General features: G+C 49.3%; 1 protein-coding gene across 1 annotated transcript; it reads right to left on the minus strand.

Moving 5' to 3' along the window:
• LOC105047940 (DEAD-box ATP-dependent RNA helicase 45) lies at nt 1-7,893 on the minus strand. The gene is made up of 2 exons (XM_029265437.2): nt 354-7,893; nt 1-253 (listed from the first exon to the last, which is right to left on the minus strand). Exon 1 carries the CDS (start codon nt 7,740-7,742, stop codon nt 4,272-4,274), a length of 3,471 nt encoding a protein of 1,156 aa, XP_029121270.2. The 5' UTR covers nt 7,743-7,893; the 3' UTR covers nt 1-253; nt 354-4,271.
• Between the last annotated feature and the right edge of the window lie 10,301 nt (nt 7,894-18,194).

Consider the following 18,194-nt stretch of genomic DNA (forward strand, 5'->3'; position numbering starts at 1 on the left):
TGAGGAACCGAAAAGATATTTTCACAATGATGTTCATAGTTCAACCCAAGGACCTGTTCATTCTTAGTCATACAATAATAAAGCTCGTTTCTCACCATGATCAAATATTTCTCACATCACCATCCAAGCTTCTTGACCGGAAGTGTAATAGAAATAGAATGGATACACCATGAGCAAAATAGCAAAAGCTAGAAAAACTGGTGTAACTGCAAAAGAAACGGGAACTAAACCAAACATGAACTTAAGAAATTTCCTGTTCAGACCAACAGAGACAACTCAGAATTTCATAAAAATATTAGTAGGAACAAATAAATAGAAGCAGGGGAAAAGGGAAGGAGAGAACTGGCTCCCACCATGTTTGCTGTCCTTGATGACCACCACCATCTTGCAGAGAAATTGCAGGACCGTGCACAAGCCACTCCCTCATGCCAAAAGAAAAAGAAAAAAAATCAAAGGGGAGAAGACCCATCCAAATCTAAGACTGCTCAAGAATGCAGACAGCTGCCCAGACCAAGCATCATAGTAGAAGCACAATATAGTAACCATTTTAATAATTTAAAGATAAAGCATATTCTACCATCTCCCTGTCATCAGCCAAATCAGTTTAACAGAGTTGGATATAACAATTTTGTCTCATCATATTCCCAGACAAATTCTCTCTTTGAGATGAAGATCTGATGTGACAAACGGGCATAATTAGATATATATTTCGCATGTTTTACTAGCACGCAATAGTCAGAATGAGGGAAGTCAGGCACAAACCTAGGAGTTCAGTTGGCCTGCATAGACAGAGACCCTAAAGTGATTGCCTTACATAATCCTTCTAAACAAGCAAAATGTCTAATGAAGCAGCAACAACAAAACTAGAGTTCAACCAAGGATTAGTAATCCCTAAATCTGCATGACGAGTCTTCAGTCCTTGCTGATCTCTGAAGACCATTCATTTACGAAATTTCCAAAGCTCATTATTCAATACTAGTTGATATCTAAGAGCAATTGGAATGCATGAAGACATACACAAGCTAGAGGGGTGATATTAAGAACATCTTCCAATCTTCCAAAACCTCACAGTTATGGTACTTATCTGCCTTAGAAATTCCAAGGTTCCTAGATGCTAAATGACAGGGACGTCATTCATTTTCCATTGACACAAGTATGTTCCTCATTTTCTTGATAGGCAACCATGTATATTGCAGGAATTGGAAAAGTGGACTGCTTCTCATCCCGAAACTGATTGTTGATGACTTGTGTAGGACTCCAAGGAATTGGTCAAGATCATAAGAGAATCTCATGAATCCTTGAAGATCAAACACTTTGGAATACCATAAAGAAAAATAGGAACAAGGGAAACCATTCAATTTTATGGATTTAAAGTCATAAGACATAAGGCTAACTCTTTTTTTCTGTTCTTAAATGAAATATCTCTAAATACACACACACATAAACACGCGCGCATACACACACACACACACGCAAAAAAAAAAATTGCATTTAAAATAACTGGAGAACTTCCTCTATTGAGAACAGAATGCATATAATGCAACAAATTTGGTGGTAAATTATCTCTCAGGTTCCTAATCTGGTTTGATGCTACGAAGTTTGGAGCAATTCAAATTTCAAACGTTTCCCATACCGAATGCAACCATGTATAGTTTTCTTGATATAGAAGCAAATAGTAGGATATCATGCAAAGCAATTAATGAGCAATTCACTTTGGACTTTGTAGCCCACCGAACCAAGTGTCCTAGTTTTTGAGATCAAGCACTTGATTTCTTGGGTTGGGCCTTTAGCAAATCAAGCCAGCCCCACCCACTGACATTTCTATGCATAACTGCAAGCAATCTTGAACTACATCCCACCATGTAGCACCATGCCATATGCAGGGAAAGCAAATTTGAATAAAAGGATCATCCATATCATGGAACTGATTGAAAACTCGAAGAAAGCAGCCTCTCCACACGGTCAAATGCTTTCTAGAACAGTGTTTCGATTATATAGATAAAATTGTTTTGAGTTACTTTTGGTGTTGACGTCTGAAATAATCATGAAAAAAGGAAATGATAATTTAACTGCATGGCCACTGCAGAGCAAAGTTAACCACCGTTGTATCATCAAAATCTGAAAATCCCATGGTAAGTGATGAAAATACTTTTTTAAAAAAAGCATAAATTAATTATGTGAAAATAGTAACTTAATCTAATAGAAGAAACTACACACTAAACAAAAAACAGAAAAGCAACTACAGGTGTCAGGCCATGGCAAGCGAAGAAATTGAAGAGCTTAAGTACAGTTTCATGACTTTCAAAGCTTGAAATGGGGTATGCTAATTGAAAAGGAAAGACATGTAAGGTACATAATTAGGTAAAATGACAGATCAAATTAGACTTAATGAGTTAGGCAGAGTCATCCAGACAGATTCTTAATTGTGCATTATAAATATTAAGAGAGATATGGGGAGCTTCCATGATAAGTGATTATGAAAAACGAATAATATAGAAAAAAATTTCATATAAATTAACAAAAAAATGTAAGGGAAAACTTAATGACCAATACCCTCTAATTGACAAGTGGTTACCATATTGGTTAGCACCCACATGCCAGGGTGTGGAATTGGGCATTTTGAGAAGCACGTGTATCATTGATTCAACATTTTTAATAATAGGGAGCCATCATTTGCTTTATATTCAGCCATCATACCCAGTCCTGATGCCTTTCATCGAGTGACTTACTTGACACCCTAAAATTAGATAATCAGCTGACAAAAATTATCGAAATTCATGGTAATCAGTTTACTCTTATTATCAATAACTGATAACTAGTTTTTAAATAAGATACTGAAATAAGTGAATAAAATTTTAGTTCCCTAATAGTAGACTTAACATTAGCACTCCCACGACCACCAAATCCTCAACTCTCCTACTGAGGTCAAACTCTTCTATTCCTTATTTTCATCCCCCTATCAGATTTGATGATAAATCTCATCTGAAAATGAGATTCTAAACCCTGTCATTGTCACAAAAAAATTATCTGCAGAACTTGGACGCACATCCTATCTTAGTTACCATATAAACAATTATTTCCATTTCTGAGAGATCTTGGACAGGTAAATAACATGGGAACATGTCCATTTGTTTGCCACTGGAACGATTCTAATTCAACACATTGGTCTGGAAAGACGTATTGATACGTTAAGTATCTAAATAGGGTGGCAATGTTTAATCCGTTTAACCTGATTCACCCCATCATAGATCATGTTAGCTTACCAGTTCAATAAAAAGATCAGGTCCAGGTTTGGATTTTTTGACCCGCTTGATAAAAAGGTCGGGTCTGGGTTGACCAATTTTCGACCTATCCAGCATCCTACTAGATCTGTATCTGGTCCGACCCGACCCGATTGCCACCCCTAATCCAAAAGAAGTGCAAGTGTCCCTTTACCCAACTACTGAAACCAAAGTAGATGCTAACATGATGAAAGAACATCTATAAAACTATATGCTACCATTGACCCTAGACCAATCGGACCAGCTCAGTACCAGAGCTAAACAAAATAATTAGTCGATAAAGGTTCTTTTCTTTCTAGGCCACCTGATCGCATAAACTCAGGATAACAGAAGATACACCAATCAGGTGATCAATGGCCTGTAGACAATAAACAAAGCCTAATTACGGCAAAATATTTAAGCAGAAGACTTGGCATCTAATTTTCCTTCATTATTAATTGGTCCCTTACAACTTGATAACCAATCAATTAAATAAATTGGACTGATTGATTCAGCTTCCATTGGGAAGAAATTAACAAGCTATGAAAGAATACATGGAGACTTCTATTTTTCCAATTTGCACAGTTTGATGACACTAAACATGTTTGGTGGTCATGTATTGTAAAACTTTCAGCAACAAAATTCAGAAGAGGCATTCGGAGGCACATGAAACAACTAACCCAAGAAACATATAGATAGCACATATACAATTAATTGTGCTGCATTCACAGATAGGAGGTGATTAACTAAAAGTCCAAGTAATCGAAGATATAAATAAGAAAACAAAAGGTTTAAAGCAGATTCAGAAAGGAAAAAAAAATAGTTTAACAGAAATTTCAAAGCATTTCAATACAGAACAACTAAAAATGAATTGACAGGCATCATTTGCATCTTAATATGAAAGTGCCCGCACAACAGATTCATCCTGTATCTATCTCACGAAGAAATCCACAAAGTTCCATCTATAATATTTCATTCTCATGTTGTAACTGTGAGGAGTGATCATGATTCCTAAAGAACAGAGTACTTGCCTTGTTGGGCAGCACCAGGAAGAGAAAGAGCCTGAGCCGTGTAATCCTCCAGTACCCGTTTCACTTCAGCTTTAGCCTTCTTCACAGAAGACTCAGTGGGGCCTTCAATAAACAGGTAAAGTTTGCGTTCTCCCGGACCAGGAATCTTACCTGGAGGATAGTACTGGCCCCTGGTAGTAATAGCAGCTCCAGTCCATTCTGAGATTGGACCTAAGGTCTCTTTATGGGTGATCTTCCAGCGAGCATTTTGTGGGAAATCATTGATCTCCAATTCTGCTTCATAGTGTTCAGGCATGGCATCAGCTTGTATCTTTGCCAAATTGTGCTGTAGATTCATGGCAGCAGCCAGCGCAGCTGCCCTAGCAGCAGCCTCAGTGTGTGAAGCAGTTACAGGTAGAGTTGCAGAGATAGGTAGACCAGGCATTCCAGGAAGAGTGACAGCAGGCAGACCAGCAGTAGAGAGTAATTGAGCCGCAGAAACTGGAGCAGGCATCGAAGTAATAGGTACCTTTGAAGCAGCAGCTAATGCAGCAGCTTGGGCATTAGCAAAAGCCTGTGAAAGATCAGCTCCTGCCTTCCGAATTCCCTCATCTTCAGAGTCTGAATCTGATTTATCTTCCTCAAATCCATATTCTCTTGCCTGAGCTTTTTTAGCAGCCTTCCTTGCTTCATCTTCCTCTTCATTAAACTTGAAACCACTTCCACCATAGCCAGTGCCATGGGCATGTTCTGTTCCCTGGCGCACCTTTGTCATGAATGAATCAGCCAGTGCCTTTAGATCTGCAGGAACAGCTTGTTCAGAAAGTTCCAAGGCTTTTACAAGATCTGGTGCATAACGTGCATCTTCCTCGGTAATGAATGTGATGGCACAACCCTTTCTGCCTGCCCGACCTGTCCGGCCAACACGGTGAACATAATCTTCGTAGTGGTTTGGGACATCAAAGTTCACAACCAGCTCAAGCTCCTTCACATCTAAACCTCTGGCAGCAACACTTGTAGCTACCAGCAGGTTACAGACATTGCTCTTAAAATCAGAGATAGTAGACTCACGGTCAGTCTGATCCTTGGCCCCGTGAAGCGAGAGGCAAGGATAACCATGCTTGAATAAATCCCTCAGTAGAGCATCACATTTGTCTTGCGTATGAACAAAAATAAGGATCTTCCCCTTCTCATACCACTCTCCCAAAATCTCCAATAGCCTCAAAAACCTGTCGCTTTCAGGTCTAACCTCGACCAATTGAGTTATATCCTTGTTCACGACACTCCTTCCCCCAACCTGGATCTCGACAGGCTTGTTCAACACCTTGCGTGCCAATATCTCCACCTGCCGAGGAAATGTAGCAGAAAATAAAACTGTCTGACGGTCAGGCCGTGTATTTTGAACAATCCTGGTAATCTGAGGTTCAAAGCCCATGTCAAACATCCTATCAGCCTCGTCCATCACCAAGTAAGTGACCCTGCGGAGGTTAGTAATTTTTCCACTACTCGTACAGAGTATATCTATCATCCTACCAGGAGTGCAGACAACAATTTCAGCACCTCGCTTTAGATCACTAATCTGCTGAGCAACACCTGAGCCTCCATACACTGGCACACAGTTAATGCCTAGAACCTTAGTGAACTTCTTAATATCAGTGTGAATCTGTTGAACAAGCTCCCTCGTAGGAGCCATAATAAGCCCAACAGGACCATCCCCAGGCACCACTGGAGGCTGGTCTTTAATATGTCTCAGCATGGGCAAAACAAAAGCGAGTGTTTTACCTGAACCAGTTTTAGCAATTCCTATGCAATCTCGCCCGCTCATGATGATAGGGAGCGCCTGGACTTGAATGGGCATCGGTTTTTCAAAATTAAGCTTCTTGATTGTATCCAGAATTTTGCTTGATAATCCAGTCTGACTCCATGTTTTGATAGGCTTTGGCACATCCTTCCCATGCATCTTCAATTCAAGCTGTTTTCTATAGGCTGCAACTTCCTCAGCTGTCATCCTTGAGATTTCTTTTGCTTCGATATAGAAATTTTTCCTGAATGGCAGATACTGAATCTTTGAGTGATCGACAATTGATAACTTCTCAGCCTTGGTTTTCTTCACCCTTTTCATGAATTCTTCATCATCTTCATCTTCAAGTGCAACTTCATCATTCTCAAGATCCTCATAATCAGAGTCAGAATCTTCACCAGGAATTATCCTTCCCACACTGTTCTTTGCACCCTTTCTGGATTGATCACCATTACCGACAATGATTTCTTTGGAGGCCTTTTCTGAGCCAGCTTTCTTATCATCAGTCTTGACAGCAATCTTGGCATTCTGCAGCTTCTCAACTTCAGGCAATACCATTGAGTTCATGAAAGCATCAAGTGGGTCAATTTCCTCCTCACCATCATTAGAACCCTCAGCACCATCAGGCATGGCAACACCATTAATCGAGTCTACTGGCATGGCATCACCGTCCCCATCTTTCAGCTTTGAATCTTCATCGATGGCCATATCCTTATCAGTCTTTGCAGGGACTGCTTCTTCATCATCAGATTCACCCTCCAAGGTCCAATTTTTACCAGACTTGGGTTGTTCCTCAGCATTGGCCCCACCCAGTTTTTCTCTTTCCTGTTCCTCTTTCTTCCTTCTAAGCTCCTGCCACTCCTGAACCCTACGGCGCCGCTTTTCCATCTCTTCGTCCAGCTTCCGCTGCTCCTCTTCAAGATCTTCTTCACGGGTTCTCTTGTCCTTGTTCTCAACCTCCTCATCAGCCCTATTCCTCCTGCCATCTTCACTGCCTTCCCTGTCCCTGTGCCTGTCAGATCGGCTGCTCCGCTCCCGCTCCCGTTCTCGGGAATCCTCCCTTCGCCGCCGCTTCCGGTCATGGTCATGGTCTCTGTCCTCATCTCTCTCCAACTCCCGCCGCTTCTCCCTGGCCCTCTCCCTTTCTCTTTCCCGCTCCCTGTCCCTTTCCCTCTCTCGATCTTCCCTTTCTCGTTCCCTCTCCCTCTCCTCCCTCCTCCTTGACCTCTCCCTCTCCTTCTCCCTCTCCCTCTCCCTCTCCTTCTCCCTCTCTCTCTCCCTCTCCCTCTCCCTTTCCCTTTCTTCCCTCTCCCGCTCCCTATCATCTCTTTCCCTATCCCTCTCCTTCTCCCGGGCCTTCTCCTTGGATCGCTCCCTTTCCTTCTCCCTCTCCCGCTCCCTGTCCTTGTGCCGGGAATCCCTGTGCTTCTCGCGATACTTGTCGTCGGCGCTCCTCTCCCTCTCCGACCTACGGCTCTCCCGTTCGCTCTTCTCCAAATCTCGATCTCGATCTCGATCCCGATCTCGATCCCGGCCCTTGTCTCTCTCCCGGTGCCTTTCACCGTTCCGCTCCTTCTCCCTTTCGCGATCTCTCCTGGAATCCTCCTTCCTCTCGGAGGCATCCCCTCTCCTCGACGATCTCTGCTTCCCGTCCTCCATACCGTCCTCCATCCGCCAAAAACTAGCGGACCGACCGAACCCTAGAGATAGTTTCCTGCTGCCCCAACCTCAAAGGAAGAAGACAAGAAATTAGAGAACCCTAGAGGGAACCCGGAGGGTAAAACAAACAAGGGACTCTTACGCACCGCCCCAGACGCGAGCCTTGGGTTCGGATTCTTACCGAACAGGTTCGGTTGTGGTATAAATAGCCGAAACGGCGTACACGATTCAGACGGACCGCATTGGGGACGGTCTCCCCTCCCCGCTATAAATTCTAGCCTTTTTTTGGTAATCCGTGGTAACTAGGGTCATCAGTCCAACTATTTGACTCCGACCGAACATGGTCCTGACCAAAACCCGACCCAATCTCGATGACCTATGAATAAGTTTCAAAATTAAATTATTAAAAATTTTAGGTTGATTGAGGTTTTTAAACCTAATCTAACCCCATTCGATACGGACTAACTACCTAGTTTATTTATTATAGAAATTATTAATTTTATTTAATATATCCTTCAGCCTCTGACATATAAAATTAATTCTATGATATCATAGGATAGAAAGAATAAAAATATTATATATTATAAAATAATTGAATATAGAATACCAAATATAATATAATATTATATATAATATTGATATAATATATTAACGGTATATTGATATATTAATTTTTTTATTAAACTGAATGTATTTTTATCTTTGTATTTCAGTCCGAAATCACTATTTGGAGATGATTTTGGATTCTCGATCTCAAAGATGGATATTCAATCATTAGATTGAGAGATGATTTAAGATGTGAGGATGATTTGAAATCACTATCACATAGGATCATCTTAGTACAATCAAAAATGATAATCTCATCATCTCCACCTACATCATTTTTGATCTTGAATGAATTACCCCATGCTAAATGTCTTCTTAGAATTGCCGATAAACCTATAAAATGCACCAACTTCATCTTTGTCTTTACGATACTTTGTCAATAGATTGTGAGCTTATATCTGAAAGTGCCTTCTTATCATATACTTCATATTATATTATAAACATTCGAACAATGGGGCTTCAACCCGATCTATGGCTAGTGGAGAAAGATCCCAAAGTGAAACATATCCTGATCGTCTTTGCACCTTCCGGCGAAATTAGAATGAAGCCTTTACTATCTTTTCTGTAATTAGAGGTGTTGGGGAATACCGACCGATCCCGCTCGTGCCGACTCATAATCGGACATACCGGCCGACCGACCTACGGACCGGCCGACCGACCGACGGACCGGCCGACCGACCGATCGACCGGACGCCATCACCGGTCGATTAGCGGCCCTCTACCGACTGAGGATATGTCGGTCGGGCAGACCTTTCCACTCTCTCGACTGACCGAACTGGGAAGTCTGATGGCCAACTCTCGCAACATGCCCGACTGACCGTCGGAGGGGCCCGAATCTCCACCCGACGCCACACAGCTGGCCATCGACCTAGGGTCGGTCGATTCCTCCGATCGCCGTACAGCGGCCAGAGACTGTCAGCCCTGACAGCAGCATGCGGCACTGCCACCTAAGGGCGTTATCCCACCTAGGGCATTGTCAACCCTAGTGATTTGACAGCCCCACGGCGATGTGACACTTTCACGGCGACTCTGACAGTCTACAGTGAGTTGACAATTCCTCAATTGTCCGCACCATTAATGACGGTGCCATACCACGCTCCGCTATATATATCGAGGAAGGCAACAGTGCAAGGGGCCCATCGAAAAACAACAGGCTTGCTCCCTCTCTCTCTCTCTCCCTCTCTCTCGATTGAGCTCTCTGTCTTCATTTCACTGTTGCCCAGTCACCTCTCTGACTTGACCGTCGGAGGGTCCCCGTCGGAGCCGCCTCCGGTCAGTGTAGACTTTCTTTTTTGCAGGCGCTCGTTTCCGACGATCAGACAACGAGGGGATTGGCCGCAACAGATTGACGCGCCAGGTAGGGGCCAGGCCTAGTAGATACTAATGACAAAGACAAGAGCCCAACGATCGAGGGTCACAGGGTCAGCAAGGCACTCTTCCCACCGGGAAGAGGCCTCTCCGTCACCCTCCGCGGCGGAGCCCAGCTCTCCGCACCCCGCGGTGACCACGGAGGCGCAGATCGCGGCAATCGTACGGCAGATGACCGTGCTGACGGATGCGGTTAAGAGCCTCCAGCAACAACCGGCGACACGTCCGGTGCCCTTCAGGAGCAGCCGCCGACGCCCGCACCGATCTCCGTCGTCTCCGCACGAGCGCCTGCCACAGCGCTCCCGCAGAGAGGAGGAGGGGCGGCCACGGCACGATGCCCGTCAGTCCCAGCAGCTCTCTCCTTCCCTGCTGGAACGGGCGAGGAAGGAGAAGCGACCGCGGACGCCGTCCGCCTCCCTCTCGGAATCTTCCGGAGACTCCACTCCTGGGGTCTCCCAGCACCGACGGACGGACGACTACGAACGCAGATTCGAAAAAATCGATCGTCGGCTTGCGCAGTTGCAGATGGACGGGCAGAAGTCTTCGAACGACGTCGACTTCCAGACCGCCCAACCTCTCTCCCGACTCATTCTCGACGAACCGATCCCCGGTCGGTTCAAGATGCCGCACGTGGAGCCCTACGACGGCTCCACCGACCCAATCGACCACCTGGAGAGCTATAAAGCTCTCATGACGATTCAGGGGGCAACCGACGCTCTCTTTTGCATCGGCTTCCCCGCCACACTCTGCAAGGATGTCAGGGCCTGGTACTCCGGTCTTCGATCGAAAAGTATCCACTCCTTCGGGCAGCTCGAGCACTCTTTCGTGGCTCACTTCAGTACCAGCCGGAAGCCGCCGCGAACGTCGGGTAGCCTTTTCTCCCTCAAACAGGGAAAAAAGGAGACGCTCCGACACTTCGTGGCGTGATTCAATACGGCCACGCTTGAGGTCCGGGACCTCAACGAAGACATGGCTATCTCAGCCATGAAATGAGGGCTGAGGGCATCCCGATTCACCTACTCCCTGGACAAGACCCTCCCCCGTACATATGCCAAATTGCTGGAGCGCGCGTACAAGTATATGCGCGCAGACGAAGGAGCCTCCGACCGACGCTCAACCGAGTTCAAGGGTCCGAAGGAAAAACGAAGGGTCGGGACCCCGCTGAGCCCAGCAAGCCCCCGATCGATGGTCGGGTCTCGACACCACGACGGAACCAAAAGTTGCCCCGGCGGCAGACTCCAAGGCCGACACACCCCAGGTATGATTCCTACACTCCTCTCTCCGCCCTCCGTGCGCAGATTTTGATAGAGATCGAGGGGAAAGAATACCTGCGACGGCCTCCGCCTCTGAAGGCAAAAGGCCTCGACCGACGGAAGTACTGTCGATTCCACCGGGGCCACGGCCACAATACCGAGCAATGCATCCAGCTTAAGGATGAGATCGAAGCTCTCATCCGTCGAGGGTATCTCGATAAATTCCAGAGGAACCCGCCGACTCAACCTGTGGCCGACCGACGACCCCAGCCGACTGAGGAAGCGACCACCAATCAGCCGACGGCCGGGGTCATCAATATGATTTCCAAACGACTTGGCCCGGGAACGTCTGCTGAGGGGGAGCCCACGAAGAAGCCGCGCCCGAACGACGTGATTACTTTTACAGAAGAAGACGTTCGGGCATCCAAACTCCCCACGACGACGCTGTTGTTGTTTCGGCAACAATAGCAAACTATGATGTAAAAAGAATTTTTGTAGATAATGAAAGTTCGACAAATATTTTGTTTTACTCGACCTTCTCCCGGATGCGACTATCAACCGACCGACTCAAGGGGGTCTCTACGCCCTTGATAGGCTTTGCTGGGGACGCCGTCTCAACGGAAGGTGAAGTTACCCTGCCCGTGACGGTCGGCACCGAACCATGGCAAAGCACGGTTCATTTGACTTTCGCGGTTGTCCAAGTATCTTCGGCCTACAACGCCATACTTGGATGACCCGGACTTAACGCCCTCAAGGCGATCATCTCGACGTACCATTTCTTAGTTCGGTTCCCAACCAAGAATGGAGTCGGGGAGATGCACGGAGACCAACAGCTCGCTCGCCGATGCTTCCAGATCTCCGCTCAGAACGACGAGTTGAGGGGCTCCCTGACGATCGACAAACTAGACCAGCGGGAGGAGGAAGAACGGGGCTCGCCGGTCGAACAACTCGTGGCAATCCCGATTGCGGGAGACCCCGATCGAAAGGTATGGGTCGGGTCTCAACTACCCGACTCAGAACGGCGACGCTTAACGGAGCTGCTAACGGCCAACGCCGACATATTTGCTTGGTCGGCAGCAGATATGTCGGGCATCCCTCCAGAGACAATAACCCACCGACTCAACATCGACCCGACGATGAGGCCGGTGAGGCAAAAGAAAAGGTCCTTCGCTCCCGAGAGACAGAGGGCCATCGACGAAGAAGTGGACAAGCTGCTCGAGGCGGGCTTCATCAGAGAAGTCACGTATCCCGATTGGCTCGCCAATGTCGTTATGGTCAAGAAAGCCAACGGGAAGTGGAGGATTTGCATCGACTACACCGACCTGAATCGGGTCTGTCCAAAAGATAGCTTTCCACTTCCAAAGATCGACCAGCTGGTGGATGCGACGTCCGAATTTCGACTGCTCAGCTTCATGGACGCCTTTGTCGGGTACAATCAGATCCGAATGGCGCCCGAAGATGAGGAGCACACTGCCTTCGTGACCCCCAAGGGCCTCTACTGTTATCGAGTGATGCCCTTCGGGCTGAAGAACGCCGGCGCCACCTACCAACGACTTGTCAATAAGGTCTTTAAAGACCAGATCGGGTGCAACATGGAGGTATATGTGGACGACATGCTGGTGAAAAGTGCGCAGATTTCAGATCACGTTCAGGACCTCGAAGAGGCCTTCCGCACTCTACGTCAACATCGAATGAAGCTAAATCCGACTAAGTGCGCTTTCGGGATAACCTCGGGGAAGTTCCTCGGATTCCTCATTTCTCAGAGGGAGATCGAGGCCAACCCTGAGAAAATAAAGGCGATCATCGACATGCGTCATCCGAACACCAAGAAGGAGATCCAGCAGCTGAACGGGAAAATCATCTCTCTCAGCCGGTTTATTTCTCGATCAGCTGAAAGGTGCCTCCCGTTTTTCAAAACTCTGCGGCAGGCGAAGGATTTTTCTTGGTCGGATGAGTGCCAACGGGCCTTCAAAGATCTGAAGAAGTACTTGGCTTCCCCGCCGCTGCTCGTGAAGCCGCAGGTCAGGGAGACCTTGTATCTCTATTTGGCCACCTCCTCTGAGGCGGTCAGTAAGGTGCTCGTCCGAGAAAACGAGAGCCGAACCCATGAGCCTATCTACTATACCAGCAAAGTGCTCCACGGTGCTGAAGCCCGATATTCGGAGACGGAAAAGATGATTTTTGCCTTGATCGTCTCCGCACAATGACTCCGCCCATACTTTCAAGCTCATGCCATAGTGGTTCTCACCAACCAGCCCCTAAGGGCGATCTTGCGTCGACCGGACACATCGGGACGACTGGCGAAGTGGGCGATGAAGCTCAGCGAGTTCGACATACAGTACCGACCGCGGCCTGCCTTGAAGGCTCAGGTCCTGGCCGACTTCATCGCCGAGTGCCCGACCACCGACCAAGGGTCTGGAGCTGCAGACCCGGGAGGAGATGCGGTCCCCGAGCTAGACCCGGTCTCCACCTGGGTACTGCACATCGACGGAGCTTCAAACGCTCAGGGGAGCGGGGCTGGGTTCCTGCTCACCAACTCGGATGGGGTGGTCACCGAGTACGCCCTCCGATTCGACTTCAAAGCTTCCAATAATCAAGCCGAGTACGAAGCGCTCCTCGCCGGCTTAAGGATGGCGAGGGAACTGGGCGTCGATAGCCTCCGGGCATTCTCCGATTCTCAGCTGATCGTGGGGCAGGTCAAAGGTGAATTCGAGGCGCGAGATCCGACCATGGCCAAATATCTCCAGAAAGTGAAGGACCTCGTAGCGCGCCTCAGGTATTTTAAAATTTCCCACATCCCTAGGTCGGAGAACGCCCGTGCCGATGCACTCTCCAGACTGGCGACTTCGGCTTTCGACTCTTTGGGTCGGACTTTCGTGGAGAACCTCGAGCAGCCGAGTGTCGACCGGGTCGAAGAAATACTGCAGCTGGCAGCTGAACCAAGCTGGATGGATCCGATTGTCCGATTCCTGACTGACGGAATCAGTCCTGAAGACCCCACGGAGGCCAGGCGGCTCCGATGGTCGGCCTCCCAATATGTGATCATGGATGGCCGACTCTACAAAAGGTCATTCTCCCTTCCCTTGCTCAGGTGCTTGGGACCGACCGACGCAGACTATGCACTCCGAGAAGTGCACGAAGGAATCTGCGGGAATCACTTGGGAGGCAAATCTCTAGCCTACAAAGTCCTGCGACAGGGTTACTACTGGCCCACCATGAGGAAGGACGCGGTTGAGTTGGTCCGGAGTTGCGAACCTTGCCAGAAGTACGCTAACGTGTAGCACCGACCGGCCAGCCAAATAGCTCCCATTGTCGCTCCATGGCCTTTCGCTCAGTGGGGGGTCGACATTCTCGGTCCTTTCCCTCCAGCATCGGGTCAAAGAAAGTTCATTGTCGTCGCCATTGACTACTTCACCAAGTAGGTGGAGGCCGAGTCCTTGGCGCAGATTACCGAACGAAAGATGGAAGACTTTGTCCAAAAATTCATCATCTTCAGGTTCGGATTGCCGCATACCATTATCACCGACAATGGGCGGCAATTCGACAACCAAGATTTCAGAAATTTCTGCGCAAGATTTCACATCACACACTGACTGACTTCGATCGGACACCCACAGTCCAACGGCGAAGTCGAGGTGACCAACCGGACCATACTACACGGGCTCAAAACCCGACTGAACGAAGCCAAAGGCCTCTGGGCCGACGAGCTAGGCTCCGTTCTATGGGCTTACCGAACGACCCCCCGCATACCGATCGGGGAGTCGCCTTTCGGTTTGGCCTGTGGGACGGAAGCGATGATCCCACTCGAGATCGGGCTGCCATCTACAAGGGTCGAGCGGTATCAAGAGCCGGACAACTCCGATTGTCGGAGGGCCGACTTAGACCTCCTCTCCGAACTGCGAAATGAGGCTCAACTTCGCATGGCTTCATACCGACAGAAGGTGGCCCGGTATTACAACGCCAAAGTCAGACCAAAGCTCTTCAGGCCTGGTGACTTGGTCCTGAGAAGGGCAGAGGTCTCGAAGCCCCTGGACCAAGGGAAGCTGGCTCCGAACTGGGAAGGGCCCTACATGGTAGCAGACACCTATGGGCCAAGGGCTTACCGATTGGAGACTTTGGAAGGGAAACCCATTCCCCGAACATGGAACGCCGACAACCTGAAGTTGTATCACCAATGAACTTTGTACTCGTTCATTCGGAATACAAATCTCGTTTGAAATCTCGGAGTTTTAACTCTTCGACTGACGATCGACGCTCACCAAGGTCGAGCCCCGACGTGCCGACTCGGACTTGGTATCCGCGTGAAACCGACGACCCCATCGTCGATGATGCATCGAACTCTTACGGAGATCGATATATCTACATGGACGGGAGTCACACTCCTTCGACCTTTGACGATACATCGGACTCTTACGAGGATCGATATACCTATATTGATGGGAGTTGACACTCCTTCTACGGTCAAACTTTCGAGCCAGACTATCGGCTAACTTACCGATTGGGCCCCGACCAAAGAAAGACAAAATGCTGATGCGACCGCCGTCGCAACTTGCCGATCGAGCTACGGCCGGTCGAGGGATATTCGGCTTACCACCGTCTATCACACAATGTGACCTCAGTCGCATTCATGACTCACCGACCGAGCTACGGCCGGCCGGAAGATATTCGTCTTACCACCGTATATCATGAGGCGCAGTATAAATACCCGACACAAGGGTATCGGGATCCGACTTGTCGTCATCTCCCCGACTAAGCGCGTCGGACGACATTCGACTGAATGCGCCGGAAGAAACCTGACTGCCAAGCCTTTAGCCGGCGGTCGGTTGGCTTCCGACTCAACGAATGTGCCCGACTTATGGCCGGAGGAAGGACGCCCGACTTACGACCTCGACCATCAAAGGCCGATCCAAAGTCGGGACTTGTCCTACCTTCGTGGCGGCGCGAGTTGCCAAACGTCCTAACCGACCTATATGAGTTGGCAACCTACGAGTTCGGATGCATTCTACAACACATGAAAGAAAGAAAAACAGGCAGGGGGAAGAAAGTTTAAGACTGATTTCATTCAAGATCAAAAGAAGCTTACAAAATCAGGCCGAAGCCCGGATACAAGCTGAAGCAAAAGCAAAAAGGAAAAACAAAACCGACTAATCGTCGGAGTCGGCCTCTTCCACTGGGTAGCGATGGGGGATGGTCGGCGGATCTGACCTGGCTTCGGCAGTCGGGGCCGACTGATCTTCGATAGCCGGCTCTGTGTCTTCTTCGGATTCCGCCCTGGTGGAAAGGCCTTCTGATACTGGTTCGGCCGTCTCCTCCGCAGTTGGGGCCTCCGGCTCTGGCAGAACTACGCTGCTGAGATCAAGTTCCGAGTACAGGCCTCGAACGGCTTTTCGAGCATCCTCATACCCGACCCGGTACGAAAGGAAGCCGCTCTCCAGAAGCTCTTCTCAGTACTCTTCCGAGTCCCGAAAGTCCTCGACGGCCTGACCCAAGGCCTCCTTCACCGACTCTGCCTCGGCCTTCGCGATGTCTGCGTCGGCCTGGGCGATGGATAAGCCTTCCTCGACCTTGGCAAGATTTTCGAGACTTACTCGGAGCTGCTCGCGGTCGGCCTCCAGCTCCTTAGCGAAGCTGTCTCGCTCGTGCCGAAGCCGGCGGACGGTCCGGGACTTCTTCTTCGCGTCATCCCTGGCCGACTGCAACTCCGACTCCGACGACGCCAAGGCTCCCTTGAGCCGGGAGACCTCCTCCGTAAGTCGGGAGACCTCTCCCTCAAGTCGGCCCTCCCGGTCGGTCGACTGTTGCAGCTGGTCGACCAGGATGAACTTGTCGGCTTCAAGGCCCGCGACCTTGTCCCTCCAGGCCGCGCGCATGCCGCCGAACTTTCGGTATCCGGCCTCTAGCTCGGATATATTGAAGACCAGCTGCGCAAAACAAAGCCGACCGTTAAGGGACCAAACTTACGGGAGCTACATTAAAGGCAAAGAAAAAGAGAAACTTACCCGGATCATCATCGGATAAAATGAAGACAGCATGTCGGAGACATGCTGGTTCTTCATTGCATCAATGTCGGTAGGAAGGAGGAGCGCCTGGCACAGTCTCCTGGCCAAGTCGTGGTTGGCCAGGCCCGACGCACCTTCGGTGAGCGGGAAGTCGGTCGATCCTCCGCCGGCCGACCGTCCTTCGTCGCCCGACGCCATGGGGGCCTTCCCTCGGTCGGACGCCCAGGCCCTAACGTCGAAGATCGATGGCAGGCTTGAGCCCGACCGAATCTCCGCCGACGGCACGGCGGCAGCAAGCGCCGGCCGCTCGGGTCCGCGGGCCTCCTCCCGGTCTTCCTCCGCCTGCTGTGCGGTCGGTGCGCCGTCTACGGACTCAGCAGCCCGCCTTTCGGGCGAAGCGGCGCCCTCGCCCGACGGTCCCTCGGACGGGACTTCAACGAGCACTGTCGGCCCCGACAGCGCGATGACCGGCTCCGCCCCCGACACAGTTGGTTCGCTCGGCGGAGCCGCACGGGGCCTCTTGGGAGGCTGCGACAGTCCGACGCCTTGCGCCGGCCTCTTCCTCACGGCGTACTGACGTACGTCGGCTGCCGTCAATCGTGTTCTCGGTGGCATGTCTGAAAAAGACGACAGATGGTCAGTACCGAAAAGAAAAAACAAAAAGAAGAAAAAGGGGGCAAGAAAAATGAAAAACCGACCTAGGCGGGGGACCGGGCTAAGGCCGGCGTCGTACAGGGCCTGCTCGGTGACGAGCTCACTCTGCTTCGGCACCGAGATATCCTTCAGCCGGTGGAAGTCCTCCCGATCTTCAGCCTCCACCCGACTGTTCTCATTCGGCTCAGTTCGGGGGTTCTCCCAACGGACAGGGAACCTCCAAGGAACAGAGGACGATGCAAAAAAGAACTGGTTCTTCCATCCGTGAATGGACGACGGAAAATCAGTAATGAAGGAGAGCCCTTTCCGAGGAACGAAGTACCACCACTCTCGGGCTTTAGGGTGGGGTCGGAGGATGAAGAAAGCTCAAAAAAGAGAGATCCGTGGTTCGGTCGGCAAAAGCCGACACAAAAGTGCGAAGCTGACTATCAGCCGAACTGAGTTCGACGCGAGTTGTGCCGGGCACAGCCCGTAATAGTCGAGGATATTTTGGACGAACTCCGGAACCGAAAAACGAAGGCCGACCCAGAGGTCCTCCAAGTAGAAGGCCACCTGGCCCTCAGGTGGGCTGTTAACCCGACCGT

Source organism: Elaeis guineensis, chromosome 7, assembly GCF_000442705.2.
Source record: "Elaeis guineensis isolate ETL-2024a chromosome 7, EG11, whole genome shotgun sequence".
Taxonomy (NCBI): domain Eukaryota; kingdom Viridiplantae; phylum Streptophyta; class Magnoliopsida; order Arecales; family Arecaceae; genus Elaeis; species Elaeis guineensis.

Bases quoted from the DNA above. Each gene is read 5' to 3' on its own strand.
- LOC105047940 (XM_029265437.2), bottom strand. From the start codon at position 7,742: ATGGAGGACGGTATGGAGGACGGGAAGCAGAGATCGTCGAGGAGAGGG.